The sequence below is a fragment of the Periophthalmus magnuspinnatus genome, chromosome 10, assembly GCF_009829125.3.
Source record: "Periophthalmus magnuspinnatus isolate fPerMag1 chromosome 10, fPerMag1.2.pri, whole genome shotgun sequence".
Lineage (NCBI taxonomy): Eukaryota > Metazoa > Chordata > Actinopteri > Gobiiformes > Gobiidae > Periophthalmus > Periophthalmus magnuspinnatus.
In genome coordinates, this window is record NC_047135.1 from 2875170 (window position 1) to 2898947 (window position 23778).

At 39.7% G+C, this 23778-nt stretch overlaps 1 protein-coding gene across 2 annotated transcripts in view; it reads left to right on the forward strand.

Moving 5' to 3' along the window:
- The window catches only part of sh3tc2 (SH3 domain and tetratricopeptide repeats 2), a 49172-nt gene extending 25597 nt beyond the window's left edge, over nt 1–23575 (forward strand). Inside the window, exons 8-23 of one of the 2 annotated variants that reach the window (XM_055224630.1) lie at nt 369–570; nt 3483–3556; nt 4400–4595; nt 5894–6030; nt 7600–7650; nt 8755–9059; nt 11476–11670; nt 12937–13797; nt 14649–14869; nt 15781–15947; nt 17111–17288; nt 18263–18413; nt 18481–18603; nt 19634–19784; nt 19858–20054; nt 22763–23569. In XM_055224630.1, coding sequence (XP_055080605.1) covers nt 369–570; nt 3483–3556; nt 4400–4595; nt 5894–6030; nt 7600–7650; nt 8755–9059; nt 11476–11670; nt 12937–13797; nt 14649–14869; nt 15781–15947; nt 17111–17288; nt 18263–18413; nt 18481–18603; nt 19634–19784; nt 19858–20054; nt 22763–23494 — 3941 coding nt within the window. In that variant the 3' untranslated portion in view covers nt 23495–23569. Of the gene's footprint in view, nt 1–368; nt 571–3482; nt 3557–4399; nt 4596–5893; nt 6031–7599; nt 7651–8754; nt 9060–11475; nt 11671–12936; nt 13798–14648; nt 14870–15780; nt 15948–17110; nt 17289–18262; nt 18414–18480; nt 18604–19633; nt 19785–19857; nt 20055–22762 lie in introns of both variants that reach the window. The other variant, XM_055224629.1, reaches the window with a different exon arrangement.
- Nucleotides 23576–23778: the final 203 nt, after the last annotated feature.

Here is a 23778-nt window from a genome sequence, read left to right on the forward strand (position 1 = left end):
ATTTTCATCACAGTAACAATACAAATCTTAGTTTTTCTTATGAATTTTGTGTATTTATTGCCTTTATAATAAGCCCATAGTGAAAAGGCTGTAGCCCCAATACGTATTCAGTTAAGGCGCCAATCAAAGTACTGTATTATGAGTACTTTGAATACTTTTACTCTGAGTTCTGTCATATTATAATGAAAAAACATGATTTATAATTACAAAAAGCTGTATTTTTGTTGTTGTTCTGCATTCATTTATGTCAAATTAAAGACAAAAATCACGTTTAAAGCTTAAAACTGCATTACTGCTTCCTTCTGTCAGATCAAAGCCCATGTTCTACTTCATCCGTCTTGTAAAGTCGCTGTGTTTTATCGTTTCAGGCTGTTTTTTTGCAAAGGCTTTATTCACGAGAAACGACATAAACGAGGATGATGAAGATCAGCTTTCGTTTAAGAAGAACGACTTGCTGTTGGCGCGGGACACCGGGCAGGAGAACATGTGGGAGGGCACCATGCTCTCGACAGGAAGTCACGGTTTGGTGCCAGTCAACGCCATGCAGCCCCTCCCCTACCCGTTCTATCAGTGAGTGACACGTTACGGGAAAGATCAGATAATGAGAAAAAGCAGACGATCCAAACATGTTCAGTGTGTGGCTCATAGACGGTAAATATAAATGGACATAGCTAACCTGCTGGCCACGCAAAGAAATCTCTCATGGTGACGTTTGATGGTGAATTCCTGGATTTTTAGAGTTGTATTTCGAGGTTTAACTACTTTTAAAATAGTTATTTCAATATTTTCTGTCATTTTCTCTTTCATTTTGCTGTATTACCATAGACTATGTAAAGAAATAACTTGATTTACAGACACAAAAGTGAAATAAAAACACCAGGATCATGCAGAGCGGGTTAATACGAACATTTTACATTTACATTTGTAAATAGAAAGTGAATTGGAGTCAGAGTTGATGGAGCTGGACGTGCAGTCATGTTCACTTCCTGTTTGTAATGCGGCGGCTAGCAGGTTAGCTATGTCCATTTATATAAACAGTCTATGTGCATTGCTTTGCGTTTTTTCATAATTGCCCTGGTTAAAACCTGACCAGAAAGAAATCAGGTTAAGAACATCAGATATAAGTCCAGAAATCAAACAATAATCAGATTTTTGTTGTGCAGCCAGTGTCTCCATAACATCTGTGCGGTCAGGTGGTTGAACAGTGTGTTATAGTGTTGCTTTTGTGCGGTCAGGTGATTGAACAGTGTGTTATAGTGTTCTTCTGTGCGGTCAGGTGGTTGAACAGTGTGTTATAGTGTTCTTTTTGTGCGGTCAGGTGGTTGAACAGTGTGTTATAGTGTTCTTCTGTGTGGTCAGGCGGTTGAACAGTGTGTTATACTGTTCTTTTGTGCGGTCAGGCGGTTGAACAGTGTGTTATAGTGTTCTTTTGTGCGGTCAGGTGGTTGAACAGTGTGTTATAGTGTTGCTTTTGTGCGGTCAGGCGGTTGAACAGTGTGTTATACTGTTCTTTTGTGCGGTCAGGTGGTTGAACAGTGTGTTATAGTGTTGCTTTTGTGCGGTCAGGTGGTTGAACAGTGTGTTATAGTGTTGCTTTTGTGCGGTCAGGTGGTTGAACAGTGTGTTATAGTGTTCTTTTTGTGCGGTCAGGTGGTTTAACAGTGTGTTATAGTGCTGCTTTTGTGCGGTCAGGTGGTTGAACAGTGTGTTATAGTGTTCTTCTGTGCAGTCAGGCGGTTGAACAGTGTGTTATAGTGTTCTTTTTGTGCGGTCAGGCGGTTGAACAGTGTGTTATAGTGTTCTTTTTGTGCGGTCAGGCGGTTGAACAGTGTGTTATAGTGTTCTTTTGTGTGGTCAGGTGGTTGAACAGTGTGTTATAGTGTTGTTTCCGTGCGGTCAGGTGGTTGAACAGTGTGTATAGTGTTGTTTCTGTGCGGTCAGGTGGTTGAACAGTGTGTTATAGTGTTCTTTTGTGCGGTCAGGTGGTTGAACAGTGTGTTATAGTGTTCTTTTGTGCGGTCAGGTGGTTGAACAGTGTGTTATAGTGTTCTTTTGTGCGGTCAGGTGGTTGAACAGTGTGTTATAGTGTTGCTTTTGTGCGGTCAGGTGGCTGAACAGTGTGTTATAGTGTTGCTTCTGTGCGGTCAGGTGGTTGAACAGTGTGTTATAGTGTTCTTTTTGTGCGGTCAGGTGGTTGAACAGTGTGTTATAGTGTTGCTTCTGTGCGGTCAGGTGGTTGAACAGTGTGTTATAGTGTTCTTTTGTGCGGTCAGGTGGTTGAACAGTGTGTTATAGTGTTCTTCTGTGCGGTCAGGTGGTTGAACAGTGTGTTATAGTGTTCTTCTGTGCGGTCAGGTGGTTGAACAGTGTGTTATAGTGTTCTTTTTGTGCGGTCAGGTGGTTGAACAGTGTTTTATAGTGCTGTTTTTGTGCGGTCAGGTGGTTGAACAGTGTGTTATAGTGTTCTTTTGTACGGTCAGGTGGTTGAACAGTGTGTTATAGTGTTCTTTTTGTGCGGTCAGGTGGTTGAACAGTGTGTTATAGTGTTCTTCTGTGCGGTCAGGTGGTTGAACAGTGTGTTATAGTGTTCTTTTTGTGCGGTCAGGTGGTTGAACAGTGTGTTATAGTGTTCTTTTGTGCGGTCAGGTGGTTGAACAGTGTGTTATAGTGTTCTATCTGTGCGGTCAGGTGGTTGAACAGTGTGTTATAGTGTTGTTTTTGTGCGGTCAGGTGGTTGAACAGTGTGTTATAGTGTTGCTTTTGTGCGGTCAGGCGGTTGAACAGTGTGTTATACTGTTCTTTTGTGCGGTCAGGCGGTTGAACAGTGTGTTATAGTGTTCTTTTGTGCGGTCAGGTGGTTGAACAGTGTGTTATAGTGTTGCTTTTGTGCGGTCAGGCGGTTGAACAGTGTGTTATACTGTTCTTTTGTGCGGTCAGGTGGTTGAACAGTGTGTTATAGTGTTGCTTTTGTGCGGTCAGGTGGTTGAACAGTGTGTTATAGTGTTGCTTTTGTGCGGTCAGGTGGTTGAACAGTGTGTTATAGTGTTCTTTTTGTGCGGTCAGGTGGTTGAACAGTGTGTTATAGTGTTCTTTTTGTGCGGTCAGGTGGTTGAACAGTGTGTTATAGTGTTGCTTTTGTGCGGTCAGGCGGTTGAACAGTGTGTTATACTGTTCTTTTGTGCGGTCAGGTGGTTGAACAGTGTGTTATAGTGTTGCTTTTGTGCGGTCAGGTGGTTGAACAGTGTGTTATAGTGTTGCTTTTGTGCGGTCAGGTGGTTGAACAGTGTGTTATAGTGTTCTTTTTGTGCGGTCAGGTGGTTGAACAGTGTGTTATAGTGTTCTTTTTGTGCGGTCAGGTGGTTGAACAGTGTGTTATAGTGTTCTTTCTGTGTGGTCAGGCGGTTGAACAGTGTGTTATAATGTTCTTTTTGTGCGGTCAGGTGGTTGAACAGTGTGTTATAGTGTTCTTTCTGTGCGGTCAGGTGGTTCCTGAGGAAGTACCCGGGCCACGCTGGATGTGCGTCGATGGAGAAGGAACTGTTTGAACATCCGATTGGTAAAAACTCTTTGTGTTATTGAATTAAAAATACGTTTTCAAAAGTGTGTGTCAAAAAACATTTATAATAATCATGTTTTCTAAAAGTATTTAAGAATCAATGAAGTAACAATAATTAATAAATACTAGTTTGTAATCAGTGAAGGAAGAAGTAGTCAGTTTTGTTACTTCAGTAAAAGTACAGATACCAGAGCAAAAAATACTTAAGTAAAAGTAAAAGTGTCACACGAAAAAATCTACTATCTAGTCTAAAAAACCTGTTTAAAAATGCACTTAAAGAGTAAAAACTAAAAGTATTTCAGTCTTATCAAGCTTCAAATGTGGTGATTTTGATAAAGATTTGTGCAGAATTTTGTTGGATTGTTATTTTTTTCTAGCTGTTTTTATTTGTATATTTTATTTTTCGCAAACTACAAACCCTCAGCCTTTTCAGCAGCTCCTAAACAATATACAAAAGTACTTTAACTTTTCAGTCCTGTTCAAAAACGTCGTGGAGTAGAAAGTACAACTACCTACAGATAAAGTACTAAACTTCACCTTAAACCTCAGCTTTACACTTAAATGCAGTACTTTACCACTTTTACTTTGTTATATTCCAACACAATACAGGCCAAAACAAAAATGTCACATGACTATTGCTGTTTCCTGTATAAACAAGCCAACTCAGCTGATTCAAGTGCGCAAAGGAAGTGGAGGTCACATCACTTCAGATCTATACTAATATACTTTGAACAGCCCATAATGGCCCGACCTGTGTAAAAATGTAAAATCTATATTCACACAAACATATAAACCCCGTAAAACTCTGTCTAAGTTTGGCTTTTGCGCCGTCTCTGTCCACAGTGACCGGCTCGTGTGTGGCGGTGGTCGACTACAGCCCCCAGACTCCAGACGAGCTGCAGTTAAATCAGGGCGACGTCGTACAGATCGAGGGCCTGCTCCTCAGAGGACTCGCTGTTTTCGTCGCGACCCACACGTTGACGGGACAGACGGGTTTTGTCCATAAGGCCCACGTCAAACCGTTCGATACTGCACCGCTGTAAGTATTTTTGGGGGGTTTTAAAATTGAAATTATGGGAAAAACTGGTACATTCACGTGTCATAAACTGTATAAAGAAGTGGATTAAGTGAGCGCAATGTTCATCTTGATTTACAGACACAATAGCGAAATAAAAATAGCAGGATAATGTAGAGACACATAGTTTTCTAGCAGGTTAGGGTCTTGGTGTACCTCAAGGCTCAATACTAGGCCCATTGCTGTTCACCATGTACATTAACAACTTGCCCCATTTGTCCATCTAATGTGGTCCGTCAGATGTACGCTGACGATGCTGTTTTGTACGTTCGCTCTAAAAAATAAACAGAAAGCTGCACAGGACCCGACTAGCGATGTCAGAGCTAGCAAAACATCACAAATACATCTAAATGTCTCTAAATCAGTATGTTTTTCTCCAAAATGGCTGATATGGATATAAACCCTAGACTGTATAAATGGACATAGCTAACCTGCTAGCCACCACGTTCCAAACAGGAAGTGATCGGGGGTGTGCGTCTGGCTCGATCAACTCCAGCTGCAATTCACTTTCTATTGAAAAACGTCGCTCGCTCTGTACCTGCTGCTGTCAAACTCGTCATTTTGTTCTTAAATGTTCGTATTAACCCTCTACATGATCCTGGGGTTTTTATTTCTCTTTTGTGTCTGTAAATCAAGATATGAACATTAATAACAGACAAATCAGGCAACGTCTTTCACTGAGGTCGCTCCCGCTAGCGCTAGCAACAGGTTTGATTGACAGCGTTGCTAAGCACCCGCCCCCTACGAAACCAGCAGTCCTCGCTCCTGATTGGCTCTTTGGTTGCTATGATACTTGCAGTCAGAATTCCAAATGTAGAACTCCAAATTCGCCGCTATAACAAACAAAAACCATAATAAAATACAGTACATGCACGTAAAGTTTAATGCTATACTTAGACCCAGTAGACCCAGACGAGAAAAGTGACATAGTCCGCCTTTAAATATAATAAATCTAGTGAATACAGATTATAGTTTTAGTCACAACAGTCTGTGGGAAAAATCTTAGCGGATCACATTCTCAAAAACGACAGACGACCCCTGTTTTTCCCTCTTGTTTACATGGAAACATCTGCTAAACCAATTCTTCAACTTCAAAGTGGTCCACGCTCATTTAACGCTCATGATTCACCCCACGCTAACAGCCTCTCGCTAACGTTTTATGAAATTGCATTGAGCGTGTCTGCTGTACGAGCACAATGGGCCGTTGAAGGCGGAGATGGTAAACAGCTGACCCATAATGGCGTCTTTGTTCGGCGGTGCAGGGGCAGGCGGCTGCTGTTTCTGACGGAGGAGGAGAGGAGCGCTTTGGCCCAGGTTAAGCCGTGCAGCATCGAGCCGTGTGACAGCGGGCTACTGGACAAGCTGTTTTCTTCGGACATCAGCTCCGTCTACAGGCTCGGTACAAAAAAACGCAACGAAGGGATCATGGGATGTCTGTTTGGCAGCGTCACATTCACTCACACGTCACAGAATTATCAATGCTTACTGAAAACGTAATAAAAACTAGATTAGCTTTAAGTATCTTCCAGCATTTATTTCATTAAAAAGCTCATATTATGTTATTTTATGATCTTTGTTCTAATGTTTCCTCATCACAAACAGACCTGGAGTTGTGTTTTGCTTAATTCGCACATGTTTAACACACAAACCCTGAATATTTAGAGTTCTCGTAAATGGAAAACACTCTGTTCCACCTTGTGATGTCATCGTGTAGCGATACAGGAAGTGCTCCGCTGTGTTTTTAAACTCCACGCACCGTCATTTCTAGAATCGTTTGGATGATTTCAGCTTCTGGAATTGCAAAACTCTGCGGAACTAAAGGTAAAAACGTAGCTGTTAACGTGAAAACTACCACTTCATGACATCACAAGGTGGAACAGAGCGTTTTGAGCTGTGGAGATGTGACAGACTAATAATAAAGTGTGACTCAAACATGTGGAAATGAAACAAAACACAACTCCAGGTCTGTTTTTGAGGAGGAAACAGCGTTAGAACATGACTTAAAGCTACAAGAGTCAGTTTTGCGTAATATGGGACCTTTAATGTGTAGTTAGTTATAAAGTGGAACCAAAAAACCCTTTACAAAAATACAAATATACAAACCATCTGTGGGTCTTTAGAAGCTTCATTGTTCATTTTATACAATATCTTTCTACAATACTGGTCAATGTTGTTACTTAAATAAAAGTACAGATTCAGAGGTAAAAAGTTGCTCAAGTAAAAGTAAAAATATCACATGAAAAAATCGACTTAAGTGAAAATATTTAAGTACCTGTTTAAAAATGTGCTTTAAGAGTAAAAAGTAAAAGTATTTCACACAAGTGTTTTTCATTTGTTAAAGTGTAAAAGTAGAGATTGATTCAAAACGAGACATATTTTGTTCAACAGCAAAAATACAAATCAGTTTCTTAGTTTTTCTCATGAATTTTGTACATTTATTTTTGTTTCCTCAAAGTCAAGTTTAGTCAGGATGGTACGGAGCCCTGAAGATGACAGGAAGGAGAAGAATAATATTTACCAAATTTAAAAAAATAAAATAAAAAATAAATATAATCTTGAGAGAACGAGATATTATCTTGAGAGAAAGACATAATTATTTTGAGGGAATGTATTCACTAGAACTATTACATTTATTATCTTGAGGGAACATAATAATTTCTATACATATATTTTCACGAGCGCACAAACTTAAAAAATAAAAATAATATCTTGTTCCCTCAAAATAATATGCCAGGGCTCCGTAGTATTTTTCCACAAACATGGTAAAAATAACCCCTCAGATCATATGAAAAGTACTTTTTACTTTTCAGTCCTGTTCAAAAATTTTGTGGAGTAGAAAGTACAGATACTGCTCTCAAATGTACTGAAGTAAAAGTAAAAAGTACCCATGACTTGTGTTGTTATTTTGATTCTACATTGAACTGGCCCCATTAAAACTCCACGTTGTTGTTGTTGTTTTTTTTTTCAGACAGACTGGATGATTCAGACTTTATGTACATCAAGAGCACACCCAAACATGGTAAGATTTTTATTACACACGACAGAAAATACACAGCAAAATACACAGCAGTACTTCTTACATAACACCAGAGTAATGTTGAAACCCGTCTGTCTGCGCTTTCATTAGTTTTGGTGAAAATGTCCCAAGTCTCCAAACTATTACAAACACAACTAAAACAGAGAAGTGGATGTAATCGCCAGTGACTTTCCAAACCAGAATAGAATTTCTTCAAAAAAAAAGAGAGAAAAAGTTCCTGCAAAAACGAGAACTGAAAGACGAACTAGCTAAAATTGGGTGTTAGATTTGTGATTTCTGTTTTAAAACTTGGGTTATTTTGAAAGTTGAACAAAAGAAATGTGAACTGACAAACTAAAACAAGAATCACAGGGAGGGCATCTGACACACAGGGACATTTAAGAACATGTTTATATAGATCTAAACTACAGCTACGTGCTAACCAGCTACTTGTTAACCAGTTACGTGTTACCTAGCTATATGCTAACTAGCTACGTGCGTGCCAACCAGCTACATATTAGCCAGCTATGTGCTAACCAGCTACACGTTAACTAGCGATGTGTTAACCAGCTATGTGCTAACTCGCAATGTGTTAACCAGCTATGTGCTAACCAGCTACTTGTTAACCTGCTTTGTGGAAACCAGCTACATGCTAACCAGCTATGTGCTAACCGGCTACGTGGTAACCAGCTACGTGGTAACCGGCTACTTGCTAACCAGCTACATTCTAATCAGCTACATGCTAACCAGCTATGTGCTAACCAGCTACATGTTATGTGCTAAACAGCTACGTGTTAACCGGCTACTTGTTAACCGGTTACATGCAAACTAGCTAAGTTCTAACCAGCTTTGTGTTAACCAGCTACATGCTAACTAGCTATGTGTTAACTAGCTATGTGTTAACCAGCTATGTGTTAACTAGCTACATGCCAACCAGCTGCTTGTTAACCAGTTACGTGTTAACCAGCTAAGTGCTAACCAGAACTAAACTACAGGGTTAGCAGTGTATATGCAAAATAAGACGGGAGGGCATCTGACACACAGGGACATTTCAGAACACAAAAACACTGTATTGTTGAATTAAAGTTTTGTTTTGTTGTTTCACAGATTACAAAGTGTCGTCCAGCGCCCGCCAGAGCCTGATGTCCGAGCGCAGCAGCGGGACGCCTCCTTATCACTCGTCCCCTCGTAACTCTCTGTCTCAGGCCCCGTCGCGTCTGTCCTTCTACCAGCCCCTCAGCGCTCTGCCGCGGGAACCGGAGCGCTTGACCTTTCACCCCGAGGACACTTTCAGGGAGCTGGACGAGTTTCAGGAGGAGCCGCCCCTTTTCCTGGACGAGAGCAGCTGGGACGGGGACGAGCCGGAGCTGAATGACCCCACCCTCACTCTGCTCAGACAAGAGCACTTCCAGGTCAGAGGGCGACTGGAGAAGTTCAAATACATATGATGTTTTCAGATATTTAATTATATTTTTCTATTTATTATTCATTTACGGAGCCCGGCATAGGACATTCACAAAATATAATATTAATATCACGTTCCCACACGATATTATCTTGAGGGAATGACTTAATTATCACGAGGGAATGAGATATTATTTTTATGTTTTAAGTTAAATATCTCGCGAAAATATATGTATAGAAATGATTATGTTCCCTCAAGTTAATATCTCGTTCCTTCAAGATAATTATGTCGTTCTCTCGAGTTAATTATGTCGTTCCCTCAAGATCATTAAGTCCCCTCAAAATAATATCTCCTTTCCTCAAGATAATTATGTCCTTCCCTCAAGATAATATCATTTTATTTTTAATTTTGTAAATATTTTTCTTCTTTTTTCCATCATCTGTGGGGCTCCGTACTAATGACTTACTGCTAGTTTTAGTTCTAGACACTTGTGATTTCTCTACATTTGTCACGTCCAAAATGGTGAAACAAATCATGCACAAGATTTAACTTTCACTTAACAAACTATACTTTGTTAGTCTGATCATCTGACCTCTTATACAACACTGTTATTTTTGTTTCTTTTATTAGACCGGAGGGGAATGAGTTTTAGCCTGTATTTTGGTTTCTACTGGATGAAATGGGATTCTAAACATAAATCCTGTTTGTTGCAAAACAAAGGACGACTGAATGCGCCGAACCCGCGAGCTTTTACTTGGAAAATACAGAGACGGGGCTGTAGAGCTAACCAGCTACGTGCTAACCAGCTACGTGCTAACCAGCTACGTGCTAACCAGCTACGTGCTAACCAGCTACTTTTTAACCAGCTACATGCTAACCAGCTATGTGTTAATTAGCTACCTGTGTTGTTATTTTGTCTCTTTGTCTCTGCAGGCTGAGTTCACCTGTGCTGTTGTTTTGTCTCTTTGTCTCTTTGTCTCTTTGTTGTTTTGTCTCTCTGTCTCTGCAGGCTGAGTTCACCTGTCCTGTTGTTTTGTCTCTTTATCTCTTTGTTGTTTTGTCTCTTTGTCTCTACTCTCACCTGTGCTGTTGTTTTGTCTCTTTGTCTCTTTGTTGTTTTGTCTCTTTGTCTCTTGCAGGCTGAGTTCACCTGTGCTGTTGTTTTGTCTCTTTGTCTCTTGCAGGCTGAGTTCACCTGTCCTGTTGTTTTGTCTCTTTGTCTCTTTGTTGTTTTGTCTCTTTGTCTCTTGCAGGCTGAGTTCACCTGTCCTGTTGTTTTGTCTCTTTATCTCTTTGTTGTTTTGTCTCTTTGTTGCTTTGTCTCTTTGTCTCTGCAGGCTGAGTTCACCTGTGCTGTTGTTTTGTCTCTTTATCTCTTTGTTGTTTTGTCTCTTTGTTGCTTTGTCTCTTTGTCTCTGCAGGCTGAGTTCACCTGTGCTGTTGTTTTGTCTCTTTATCTCTTTGTTGTTTTGTCTCTTTGTTGTTTTGTCTCTTTGTCTCTGCAGGCTGAGTTCACCTGTCCTGTTGTTTTGTCTCTTCATCTCTTTGTTGTTTTGTCTCTTTGTCTCTGCAGGCTGAGTTCACCTGTCCTGTTGTTTTGTCTCTTTATCTCTTTGTTGTTTTGTCTCTTTGTCTCTTTGTCTCTCTGCAGGCTGAGTTCAGTTGTGCTGTTGTTTTGTCTCTTTGTCTCTACTCTCACCTGTCCTGTTGTTTTGTCTCTTTATCTCTTTGTTGTTTTGTCTCTTTGTCTCTACTCTCACCTGTGCTGTTGTTTTGTCTCTTTGTTGTTTTGTCTCTTTGTCTCTTGCAGGCTGAGTTCACCTGTGCTGTTTTGTCTCTTTATCTCTTTGTTGTTTTGTCTCTTTGTCTCTGCAGGCTGAGTTCACCTGTCCTGTTGTTTTGTCTCTTTATCTCTTTGTTGTTTTGTCTCTTTGTCTCTCGCAGGCTGAGTTCACCTGTGCTGTTGTTTTGTCTCTTTGTCTCTTTGTTGTTTTGTCTCTTTGTCTCTTGCAGGCTGAGTTCACCTGTGCTGTTGTTTTGTCTCTTTGTCTCTACTCTCACCTGTCCTGTTGTTTTGTCTCTTCATCTCTTTGTTGTTTTGTCTCTTTGTCTCTCGCAGGCTGAGTTCACCTGTCCTGTTGTTTTGTCTCTTTATCTCTTTGTTGTTTTGTCTCTTTGTCTCTTGCAGGCTGAGTTCACCTGTCCTGTTGTTTTGTCTCTTTGTCTCTTTGTTGTTTTGTCTCTTTGTCTCTACTCTCACCTGTCCTGTTGTTTTGTCTCTTCATCTCTTTGTTGTTTTGTCTCTTTGTCTCTGCAGGCTGAGTTCACCTGTCCTGATGTTTTGTCTCTTTGTCTCTACTCTCACCTGTCCTGTTGTTTTGTCTCTTTATCTCTTTGTTGTTTTGTCTCTTTGTCTCTCGCAGGCTGAGTTCGTCCCGCTCTATGACTTGCAGTATTCTTTCCTGTGGGTGACGTTCGGGGGCAGGAGTGAGGAGGATTTGTCGGGACATTTGGAGAGTGTGAGGGAGTGTGCCAAGAGGATGGGCGTCCACTGGGCCCACAGACGCGCCTGCTTCCTCCTGGGACGACTCTGTGCCAAGAAACTCAAGCTCTCCCAGGTTTGTGCTTACTCTCCACTTTAAGGAAGGATTTACTGGATCGTTTCACCTGATGGGGGCGCTCTAAATCTACATTTCCCTTAGAAAAGTCCGATAATCACATATTTCCTGCTAAAGCGGCGGGAACGTTATGGTAACTAGTGTCCAACCTGTGCTTCCCATTACAGTTTCAAATATTAACATTTCCATCTAAACAGCCGTAGGTTTCAGAATTTAAAAATATTACGACCGTTGCTATAGCGATTAACAATATAAAACAGAACATGATCTTTTGAATGATGCAAAGTCCTCAAAATGTCAAACAGAAGAGGAAGCTGAAACACACGGTGCACAGAAGTACTATTTTAAGAACCTTTGACCTTTCAAAATAATCACCTTTTTAAATCTGTTAATCGCTACGGCAACAAAAATAATTCAAATCGCTCACTGAAACACATAAGTCAAATGTAGCTTTTTACACAAAACCTGTAACTTTCATATTATTATTATTATTATTATTATTAATATTAGTAGTAGTAGTGGTATTTTTTTATGTATTTATTTTTGATGTATAGAATATTCTTTTTTACAGCTGTCCATCTCCAGTTCTCCTTCAGTTCTCCTCATGTCTTTGTCCAGTTCTCCCCTTCTTCTCCTCCAGTTCTCCTCATGTCTTTATTCAGTTCTCCTCTTGTTCTCCTCCATTTCTCCTCATGTCTTTGTCTAGTTCTCCTCCAGTTTTCCTCCAGTTCTCATGTCTTTATTCAGTTTTCCTCCAGTTCTTCTCATGTCTTTGTCCAGTTCTCCCCTACGTCTCCTCCAGTTCTCCTCGTGTCTTTATCCAGTTCTCCTCTTGTTCTCCTCCATTTCTCCTCATGTCTTTGTCTAGTTCTCCTCCAGTTCTTCTCATGTCTTTATCCAGTTCTCCTCTTGTTCTCCTCCATTTCTCCTCATGTCTTTGTTGAGTTCTCCTCCAGTTCTCCCCATGTCTTTGTCTAGTTCTCCTCCAGTTCTCCTCACGTCTTTGTCCAGTTCTTTTCTTGTTTTCCTCCAGTTTTCCTCCAGTTCTCCTCATGTCTTTATTCAGTTCTCCTCATGTCTTTGTTGAGTTCTCCTCCAGTTCTCCTCATGTCTTTGTCTAGTTCTCCTCTTCTTCTCCTCCAGTTCTCCTCATGTTTTTGTCTAGTTCTCCTCCAGTTCTCCTCATGTCTTTGTCGAGTTCTCCTCCAGTTCTCCTCCAGTTCTCCTCTAGTTCTCCTCACGTCTTTGTCCTGCGTCTGTCCTCAGGCTCGTGTTTACTATGAAGAAGCGTTGAGCGTGCACGTGGACAGCTTCAGCGACACTCCTCTGCTCATCGCCCTCGTCACGAACCTCACGGCCGTTTATTTAAAGCAGAGGATGGCAGACAAACTGCCCCTCACTTTGGAGAAGGCCTGCGCTTTGCTCTTGTGCCTGCCCTGCCATAACTTCACCTCCAGCGATGAGTTTGAACTGCTAAACCTTCTTCTGCGGAGGGCTATAGTCCTGGGGGATAAGTACCTCGAAGCTCGCGTTTGCTACCTCACCTCCAACCTTTTTTTGTCTTTACGAAAACCCGACGACGCGCTGCCTTTTGTGGAACGACTGCAATTCCTGTCGGTGACTTTATCCGCCAACGAAAACCAACCCGTCGCTCCTGTGGACTTGAACTGGCTCCTTAGCGGACTCTACCACCGCAAATACATGCCTTACTTAGCGTTAGCGTCCGTTAGCTTGGACTCGAGGCAGGACCACTCCCTTCAGGATGCGTTTCAGCGAATTGAGCTGTTCATTAAAAATTCCGTGAGGCTGAATCCGTGCTGGAGAGAAGGAACGTCGCTGCTCCCCGCTCAGATCGTGGTTTACCTGCAGCAGGCGTTGGTGATAGCGGAGCGAGAAGAAGAGCTGAACACCCAGAGGGACCTGTGTCTGGGGCTGGCGTCCCTGTACCAGCAGTACGGGGCGTTGGATAAGGCCGTGCGATGTGCCCAGCAGGGCGTAGAGACGGGCGGGCACATAAACGAGGAGGAGGGGTTTGAGGCGTCGGTTCTGTTCGGGTGGCTCCTGGTTCTGACCGGACAGGCGGAGAAGGCTCAGGCGATCCTCAAACCTCTGCTCACGTCTCTGCAGGTAAACGCACCAGCACTACTTTATGTCATTATCATCTACCAGTGATGGAAGAAGTACTCAAGTTTGTTAAATATTCAAGTAAAAGTATCACATGAAAACATCTACAGAAGTTAAAGTATTAAGAATGGGCTTAATGAGTAAAAAGTAAAAGTATTTCGTGCAGATTTTGAGTCTTTAAAGCTTCAAATGTGGTGATTTTGATAAAGATTTGAGCTGAATTTTGTTCAACAGAAACAACTGAATCAATAGTTTTTGTTGTTTTTTTCTAGTAAAATAAGTTTCCCCAAAAAAACTTATATATGTTTTTTTTTTTCTTCATTATTATGTATTTTTTGGCTGGTGTGACTTATAGTTCAGAAAATACGGTCCTCACTTGTGTTACTTAAGTAAAAGTACAGATAGTGGAGCAAAAACATACTCAAGTAAAAATAAAAGTATCACATGCAAAAATCTACTTAAGTAAAAGTATTAAAAATGTACTTAAAGAGTAAAAGTAAAAGTATTTCTTGCTGATTTTGAGTTATTAGTTATTAAGCTTCAAATATGGTGATTTTGATAAAGATTTGAACAGAATTTTGTCCAACAGAAACAACTTTTTTTTCCTGTCTGTTTTTATTTCTATATTTTTGTTTTGCTCAAATTGTAAACGTTAAAAAGACAGTTTCAAAAAAGTCAATAAATGGCTGCCACTGTAAAACACACATTAAAAAACACTGGTAAACATACATTTTTAAACAATCTGGGGACCTCTTCATATCATTTTGCACGTCACACATCAGCTCGAATCAACACTATTTTGCTCTGAAACGTTGAATAATTTCCCTTGAATAACCCCGTGTCCGTGTGTCCAGTGCTCCGACAGCCTCACACAGAGAGGAGTCATCCACAACCTGCTGGCTCTGTGTCTGAGGAGACAGGGCGAGGTCTCCGAGGCCCGCGGGCACCTCCAGTCCGCCCTGATCATCTCCAGGGAGAGCGGCAACCAGAGGAACCAGGCCCTCGCTCTCGCCAACCTGGGCTGCCTCGCCATAGATGTGGGGGCGCCCTCTGTGGCTGAAATATTACTGGTCAGGTAAGATCCATAGACTGTGTTCATAAACGGACATAGCTAACCTGCTAGCCGCCAGGTTCACTTCTGGCTCCACACGACTCTGGCTCCAGTTCACTTTCTATTGAAAAACTGTGTCCTCTCTCTGTACCTGCTGCTGTCAGACTCATTTTGGTCTTAAATGTTCGTATTAACCCTCTATATGATCCTGTTTTTTTCTTTTTTTTTTTTAAGTTATTTTGAGTTATTTATTAATTTTTTTTAGTTATTTTGAGGTGTTTTTTTTTTTTAAGTTATTTCAAGTTTTTTTTTGTTATTTTATTTATTTTTTTAATTTTGAGTTTATTTTTATTTATTTTTATTTGTTATTTTTAGTTTATTTTTAGTTTATTTGAAAAACTGTGTCCTCTCTCTGTACCTGCTGCTGTCAGACTCATCATTTTGTTTTTCGTATTAACCCTCTACATGATCCTGTTTTTTTCTTTCTTTTTTTTTTTTTTTGAGGTATTTTGAGTTTGTTTTTTTTTTCTTATTTTGAGTTTTTTTTAAGTTATTTTTATCATAATTTTTGTGTTATTTTGATTTTTTTTTTTTTGTTTTAGTTTATTTTCTTTATTTTTTTGTTATTTTGAGTGTTTTTTTTGTTTGTTTGTTTATTTATTTATATATGGAATGGAGCATTTTGAGGTTTAGAAATGTTACAGACTAATAATAAAGGGTTAGTTACGCAACACAACACAACTCCAGGTGTGTTTTTGAGGAGATAACAGCATTAGAACATGACTTAACGCTCACAAGAGTCCATTTTGCATAATATAGGACCTTTAAAATTAATTAATTCAAATTTTTGTGCCATTTCCAAACAGCAAATCTCCTACAGAATCTTTGGATTAGACCATTTTTGGATATATATTTGATAAATCGTGTGTTTCCAGATCTCTGCACCTGTTCATGGAGCTGTGGGAGAGTCCGACAGACGAGGAGCACGTTCAGACTTACCTGTGGCTGGGGCGGAGCTACAAAGACAGGAGGCGGAGTCAGGACATCCGGAAGTGTTATGAAATGGGATTACTCATCGCGCTCCACGCCAAAAATCTGCACAGTATGTAGCTCTGGAATATGAGACATTTCCTTATCCGACAGTGTGACGTTGTTCCTTTTTATGAATTATAAATAAACCTTTTATATTAGCGATTAGCGATTAGCTCCATGGTTTATATGTCACACAAAAGTACACGAGTAAAACTTTTTATCTGAAACACTGCAGTACTTAATCCCGTACTTAAGTAGAGTTTTTAGGTATCTGTACTTTACTTGAGTACGTTTTACAGTGGATACTTTTTACTTTTACTTCACTACATCTGAGAGCAGTATCTGTACTTTCTACTTCACTACGTTTTTGAACAGGACTGAAAAGTAAAAAGTACTTTTCATCTGAATTGAGGAGTTATTTTTACCATGTTCGTGGAAACATCCTGACTAAAGTTTACGAGTTCAAGCTTCGGCTTTGAGCAAAACTAAAATAAATACACAACATTCTTGTTTCTGTGACCAAAATATGTCTCATATTTTACTTAAATACTTAAATACGTTTACTTAAGTATATTTTTTCATGTGATTCTTTTACTTAAAGAGCTCATATTACTCTGTTTTCTAATCTGTTCTAAAGTTGTTTCCTCGTCACAAACAGACCACACATGTTTAACACACAAACCTGCAGATTTACTTCTTCTTTAGTTCTTCTCTCAAACTGAAAACACACTGTTCCACCTTGTGATGTCAACGTGTGGTAATACAGGAAGTGCTCCGCTGTGTTTTTAAACTCCACACACCTTCATTTCTAGAATCATTTGGCTCATTTCAGCTCTGGAAGTGCCAATTTTCTACTGAACTAAAGATAAAAAAAGAAGCTGTTAATTTGAAAACTACCACTTCATGACATCACAAGGTGGAACAGAGCATTTTGAGGTTTGGAGTGAATGTGTGAATGAAACAAAACACAACTCCGGGTCTGTTTTTGAGGAGATAACAGCATTTGAACACGACTTGAAGCTAATTTTTGCGTGATATATGACCTTTAAGTAACAAAATGGAGTACTTCATCCAACGCTGCTTATTCCTCAGTCATGGGTTTTGCGTTCCTGTTACAGCCGCCATTTTGGAGACTCTTGACCATTAAAAATAACTCAATTGCTATGTCAACGACCTCCATTTGTGGTCACGCTCGTGGACAGAGTCTGTGTTAAACTGAGCTCGTTCTTTCAGGTCAGATGGTGGTGGCCAAAGTCTTAAGTCGTCTTTACGCCGACCTGCTGCTGTACGGTCAGAGCATCGTTTACTACGAGCACTGCGCCGCCGTGTCCAGAGAGCTGAAGGACAAGAGGCTGGAGGGGGAGTACCTGGAGATCCTCAGCAGCCTCTATCTGTCACTCAACACTGAGAAGTACGTCAGGGTCTGTTCTGTAGTTACACAAAGAGTACTCTGAAAATGTATTTAGTTACAGAATACTGAATACTGCATTCAAATGTATTTTGTAACTTATTCTGAGTTCTGTATTCTGAATACTTTTACACTGAGTTACATTAAAATTATAACGTAAACACCATAGACGGTTTGTATAAATGGACGTAGCTAACCTGCTAGCCGCGCGTTCCAAACAGGAAGTGATCATGAGCGCACTTCCTGCTCCATCGACTCTGGCTTCAATTCACTTTTGTTCTCTATGGAGACAAGAGGGTGACAGATTCTAGTCCTGGTTCAGTTCATGTTTAGTCCTGGTTTAGTCCTGGTTCAGTCCTGGTTTAGTCCTGGTTTAGTCCTGGTTTAGTCCTGGTTTAGTCCTGGTTCAGTCCTGGTTTAGTCCTGGTTTAGTCCTGGTTTATTCCTGGTTTAGTCCTGGTTTAGTCCTGGTTTAAATCTAGTTCAGTCCTGGTTTAGTCCTGGTTCAGTCCTGGTTTAGTCCTGGTTTAGTCCTGGTTTAGTCCTGGTTTAGTCCTGGTTCAGTCCTGGTTTAGTCCTGGTTTAGTCCACGTTTAGTCCTGGTTTAGTTCATGTTCAGTCCTGGTTTAGTCCTGGTTTGGTCCTGGTTTAGTCCACGTTTAGTCCTGGTTTAGTCCTGGTTCAGTCCTGGTTTAGTCCTGGTTTAGTCCTGGTTTATTCCTGGTTTAGTCCTGGTTTAGTCCTGGTTTAGTCCTGGTTCAGTCCTGGTTTAGTCCTGGTTTGGCCCTGGTTTAGTCCACGTTTAGTCCTGGTTCAGTCCTGGTTCAATCTTGGTTCAGTCCTGGTTTAGTCCTGGTTTGGCCCTGGTTTAGTCCCAGTTTACTCCATGTTTAGTCCTGGTTCAGTCCTGGTTCACTTTACAAAATCCACCCTGTAAAGCTGCACTCTGTAACTTTTCTGGTGTGTTTGTGTTTCAGATCGTCTCGTAAATCTCTGGACTACACCAAACAGAGCCTGAGGATTTCCATCGACTTGGGCAAACGGGAGGAGGAGTCTGAGACGTGGCTTCAGGTGGGACGTATCTACTACCTCATCTCAGAGGACGAGCTCGCGGACATGTACCTGCAGGTGAGGGACGGGGCGGGAAACGTCCGCAGGGATTTCAACAACTATAATCCGTCTTTTCTTTCCTCAGGCAGCTGTGAAAACCGCTCTGAGAATGAACGACCCTCACTTCACCATGAGCATCTACGAAGAAGCCGGAGACGTTTACTTCAAAGGCCACAGGAATCGAATGGCCTCACTGCCGTTTTATAGAGTAAGACGACAAAACGTTTTATTTGACTAACTTTCAAAACTATGAGTGATGTTTTTATGATTTTAAAGGGCCAATATGACGCTGTTTCTGTTGTTTCCTCGTCACAAACAGACCTGGAGTTGTGTTTTGTTTCATTCACACATGTTTAACACGCAAACGTCTCTCAAACTTTTTTTTTATGCCTTTGTACTCTTTTTATTTATTTATTTGTTTATTTATTCATTCATGTATTTATTTATTTTATTTATTCATTTATAATTTTTTGTATATTTATTTATATTTAATTTATTCATTCATTATTTATATATTTATTTATTATTTTTTACATTTATTTATGTTTATTTATGTATTATTTTTTGTATATTTATTTGTTTATTTATTTTTAATTTATTCATTCATTATTTATATATTTATTTATTATTTTTATATATTTATTTATTTATTCATTTATAATTTATTTATTTATGTTTATTTATTTGTATTTTTATTTATATATGTATTTTTTATTTATTCATTTATTTATTATTTAGTTATGTATTTATTTATTTATTTAATTCAAATATACAATGGCATAAACAACACTGCAAAAGGCTTTAGTTTTCATATTCACATTCACAATGCGTTTTGTATTAAACAAATATAGACAACAAAATAAGTACAATATTACATTTTATATTGAAAATTCTGCACATCGAGCTTCTGTTTAAGGCTTTTCGGGTTTGTGCAATAATTTCAAGTATTTTTATAAGACATAAAATGGATGGAAATACAACAAATTTGGGTTTTTGGCGAGAAAATTTACAAAAATGCATATGATATTTTGGTAGGATTAGGATTAGGTTCAAGACATATATATATATATTTTGTTTTTTGCTGCAACATTTTTTTCAAAACACCAAAAAGTTTATGTTTTGCATTGAGCTGAACTTCTCTCAAACAGAAAACACTCCAGGTCTGTTCATGAGGAGGAAACGGCGTTAGAACACGACTTAACGCTCACAAGAGTCAGTTTTCTGCGTTATATTTTCAGGACGGCGGTTTGCCTTTTGCACGATGTATCGGGGACGTTCACTCAGAGTTCAGATTGTTGAGCAAACTGACCGATTTGTTAATGGACCACAAAGACTGGGACGAGGCGCTGCAGTACTCCACGCTGGCTGTAGAGGTCGCAGGGAAAACAGGTACAACGTGGTCCTTGAAAACGCAGAGAAAAACTTCAAATTTCAAACACTTTTTTGTGTGTTTTAACCAAAGGCGTGGACATGAACGAGTGGGCGACCTACCACCGTCTGGCCACCGTGTACTACAGACTGGAGCAGTACGAAATGGCGGAAAACTACTACCTCAAGGCTCTGTCGTTCTGTCCTCCCTCCATCCAGCACCCCCTAGAGGCGCAGTACTACACCAGAGTTTACTGCAGACTGGGCAACCTCACTCTGTACAAGCTTAAAGTAAGTCTCTCTATGGCAATCCTTCCACAAAACACAGCGGTGGAAGAAATACCGTATTTTCCGGAGCTTTTTTTCATAGTTTGTCCGGGGGCGACTTATACTCAGATGCGACTACTCAAGGTAAAAGTTTGACGGAGTTTATTACCAACAAGGAAATGTGAATGTTGACGACAAAACGTTTTATTTGACTAACTTTCAAAACTATAAGTGATGTTTTTATGATTTTAAAGGGCCAATATGACGCTGTTTCTGTTGTTTCCTCGTCACAAACAGACCTGGAGTTGTGTTTTGTTTCATTCACACATGTTTAACACACAAACTTCTCTCAAACTTTTTTTTATGCCTTTGTACTCTTTTTATTCATTTATATGTTTATTTATTCATGCATGTATTTATTTATTTTATTTATTTATTATTTTTGGTATATTTATGTTTATTTATTTTTTTGTATATTTATTTTATTTATTTTTAATTTATTCATTCACTATTTATATATTTATTTATTATTTTTGTATATTTATTTATTTATAATTTATTTATTTGTATATTTATTTATTTGTATATGTATTTATATATGTATTTTTTATTTATTCATTTATTTATTATTTATATATTTATTTATTTGTTTATTTTATTTATTTTTAATTTATTCATTCATTATTTATATATTTATTTATTTATTTTTGTATATTTATTTATTAATTTATAATTTATTTATTTGTATATTTATTTATTTGGATATGTATTTATATATGTATTTTTTATTTATTCATTTATTTATTATTTATTTATATATTTATTTATTTGTGTATTTATTTATTTTATTCAAATATACAATGGCATAAACAACATTGCAAAAGGCTGGTTGACGGAGCAGGTAGTAGAGAGCAGAGGCGGAGGCTGAGGTGTTCGTACCGGTCGTGGAGAGCTGGGTCGGAGGCGGAGGAGCAGAGTGGGTCCAAGAAACAGGATCTGGCAAAAAAAAAAAGAGAAAAAACAGCTGAGCACTAAGACCGTAAACACAAAAACTAGACTGAGCCGAGCGGAACTGTACCACGGAGGACACACGGACGAGCTGGTGGAGGGTTGATTGCTGATTGGCTGCAGGTGTGTAGTGGGTGGTGCTAGAGTCTCCGCCCAGCTCCAGACAAAGACACAGACGGGACGGGGAAAGACAGCGCAGAAATACGGGGACAGACTGGGATCTTGGCAAGTGAATTTCCCCAAAAATGCGACAAATATATGTTTTTTTCTTCATTTTTATGCGTTTTTTGGCTCCAGAGCGACGTATAGTCCGGAAAACACGGTCCTCACTTGTGTTACTTAGGTAAAAGTACAAATACCGGAGCAAAAACATACTCAAGTAAAAGTAAAAGTATCACATGCAAAATCTGCTAAAGTAAAAGTATTTCAGAACCTGTTTAAAAATGTACTTAAAGAGTAAAAAGTAAAAGTATTTCGTGCAGATTTTGAGTCTTATAAAACTTCAAATGTGGTGATTTGATAAAGATTTGAGCTGATTTTTGTTCAACAGAAACAACCGAACTGATCGTTATTTTTTTCTATCTGATTTTATTCGTTTATTTTTGTTTTGCTCAAATTAGGAACTTGTTAAAAATAAACCCTCAGACTTTTCAGCGGGTCTCAAACAGTACTTTTACTTTTACTTTTCAGTCCTGTTCAGAAATGTAGTGGAGTAGAAAGTACAGATACTGCTCTCCAATGTTGTGAAGTTAAAGTAAAAGTATCCACTGTAAAACGTAAGTAAAGTACAGGTACCTAAAACGTTTTCTTAAGTACTTTATTACTTTTACTCCGTCACATTCCACGTCTTCTCGTTGTCATGACGCCGTTTGCTTCACAGAATAAAAACATGTTCACATCCCAGTGCAAACAGTGGAAACATAAACAGTAAAACAAACTTAAAAATAGAAGAGCGCTGATCGTTTCCGAGCCGTTTGGAGTCTGGATTTGAAGCGTAAAAAAACGTGCCGCCATTTTGAGGACAGACACCACTCAAAAGTCAAAATATTTAGTTTTAATTGTTCATATTTCATCACTCTGGACAGGGACTGGATTTAAAATGACTTAAGGACTTGGATCAGGGGCGTCAAACTCAAATTCACAATGCGCCAAAATCAAAAACTGACACAAATTTACAGGAAAAACTCTGTATTTATTGAAAAATTAATTGCACCTGATGTAATGTTTAACCTTTTCATACGGAAACAAACGTTAATTTTGCTAAACACAAAATCTGGATCAACTCGAGCTTGATTTCACAAACAGAGAGCAATTAAATTTGAAATAAAAGACACATTTTACATGATTTTTTTGCGGAGGGGTGGAGTTAATTTGGCGGAGGGGGTGGAGTTAATTTGGCCGAGGGGGTGGAGTTAATTTGGCCGAGGTGATCAGTAGCCTGGTTGGTAATGAGTCTCAACAGAAAAGGTGCAGTAGCAAAGCATTATGGGATTTGTAGTATTAGTGGTGCATTCGCGGCCAAATATAATTACACCGTGCGCCAAATTTCGCCCTTGGGCCTGAGTTTGACATATGTGACTTAGATACTTGGATGTGAACAGAGATTTGGCTGTTTATTTTTTCAGTCTCTTCTGTTCAGTAACTATGTATAGACTCCACGCAGTACATTAAATACTTCTACAGATCCGTCGTACTGACTCTCTCCATTGTGTACTTTTTCCCAGGATGCCTTTGATGCAGTGGGCTACTTCCACTTGGCTCTGGCCGCCGCTCTGGAGGACCCCGCTAACCCCGAGGCCTTGTATGTCGTTTACATGAAGCTGGCGGAGATTTACGGAAACCACATGCCCAACGATGAGCTGTGTCAAGTCCACAGAGACAGAGCCCAGAGCTTAAAGAGGATCCTGGGAGGAGCAACCGCCGCCGCCGCCGCCGCCGCTGGAGAGGAAGACAAACACAAAAACAATGGAGCGAGTTGTCAAAAGGAGGAAGAGGATTCGAGTTTGGGACGTTCAGAGCGGACAGGAGATAACATCACAGCTCCGAGGACTCGCGAGACTGATACAGACACGCAAACGTCTATTTTAGGGCACGAGGTGGAGAAAGAAGCAGATATAACTGAGCAGATCGCAGGTAGTTCAGGGGTCAACGCTCAAGAAACGATTCCCAGTCATTCCCACGGTGAGTCATTGGCCACGGCTCAAGAAAACATCACGGACGAGAGCGTTCACCAAACAACAGAAGAACAACTCGACCCGCAGACAGACCGCGCTGTCCCGGAGCGAACGACTCACACGAGAGGAATCGGTGAAGAATTATGTCCCGGAAATGTCCAGCCAAGTATCCAGAGCTCGCTGAACACGGAGGACGCCGCGTCTCGGGGGGTCACGGTCGAAAATGGAGACGCTGAAGAAGACGCCGCTGAAGAAGACCCCAAACACTTCTTCACTTTATGATGAAAACTCCCTCGTTTTTTTGCACTTAATGTGAAATCACTTTAACGATGCCTTGAAATCTCGTCTTGGTTTAGAATAAGCATTTTGTAAATATATATTTGTTTTTGTTTTTTTTGTAAAATTCTAAATTATAAGCTGTTTTATATGTACAATTGCTTTTATAAAGAATAAACTATGATCTTATGCAAATCTGTAAAACCAATTAAATGTGCATTATGTGTCAGCTGCTTGTCGTCATGGAGATATGGAGACGTTATTGCTGTAAAATACATAATATGGCATTA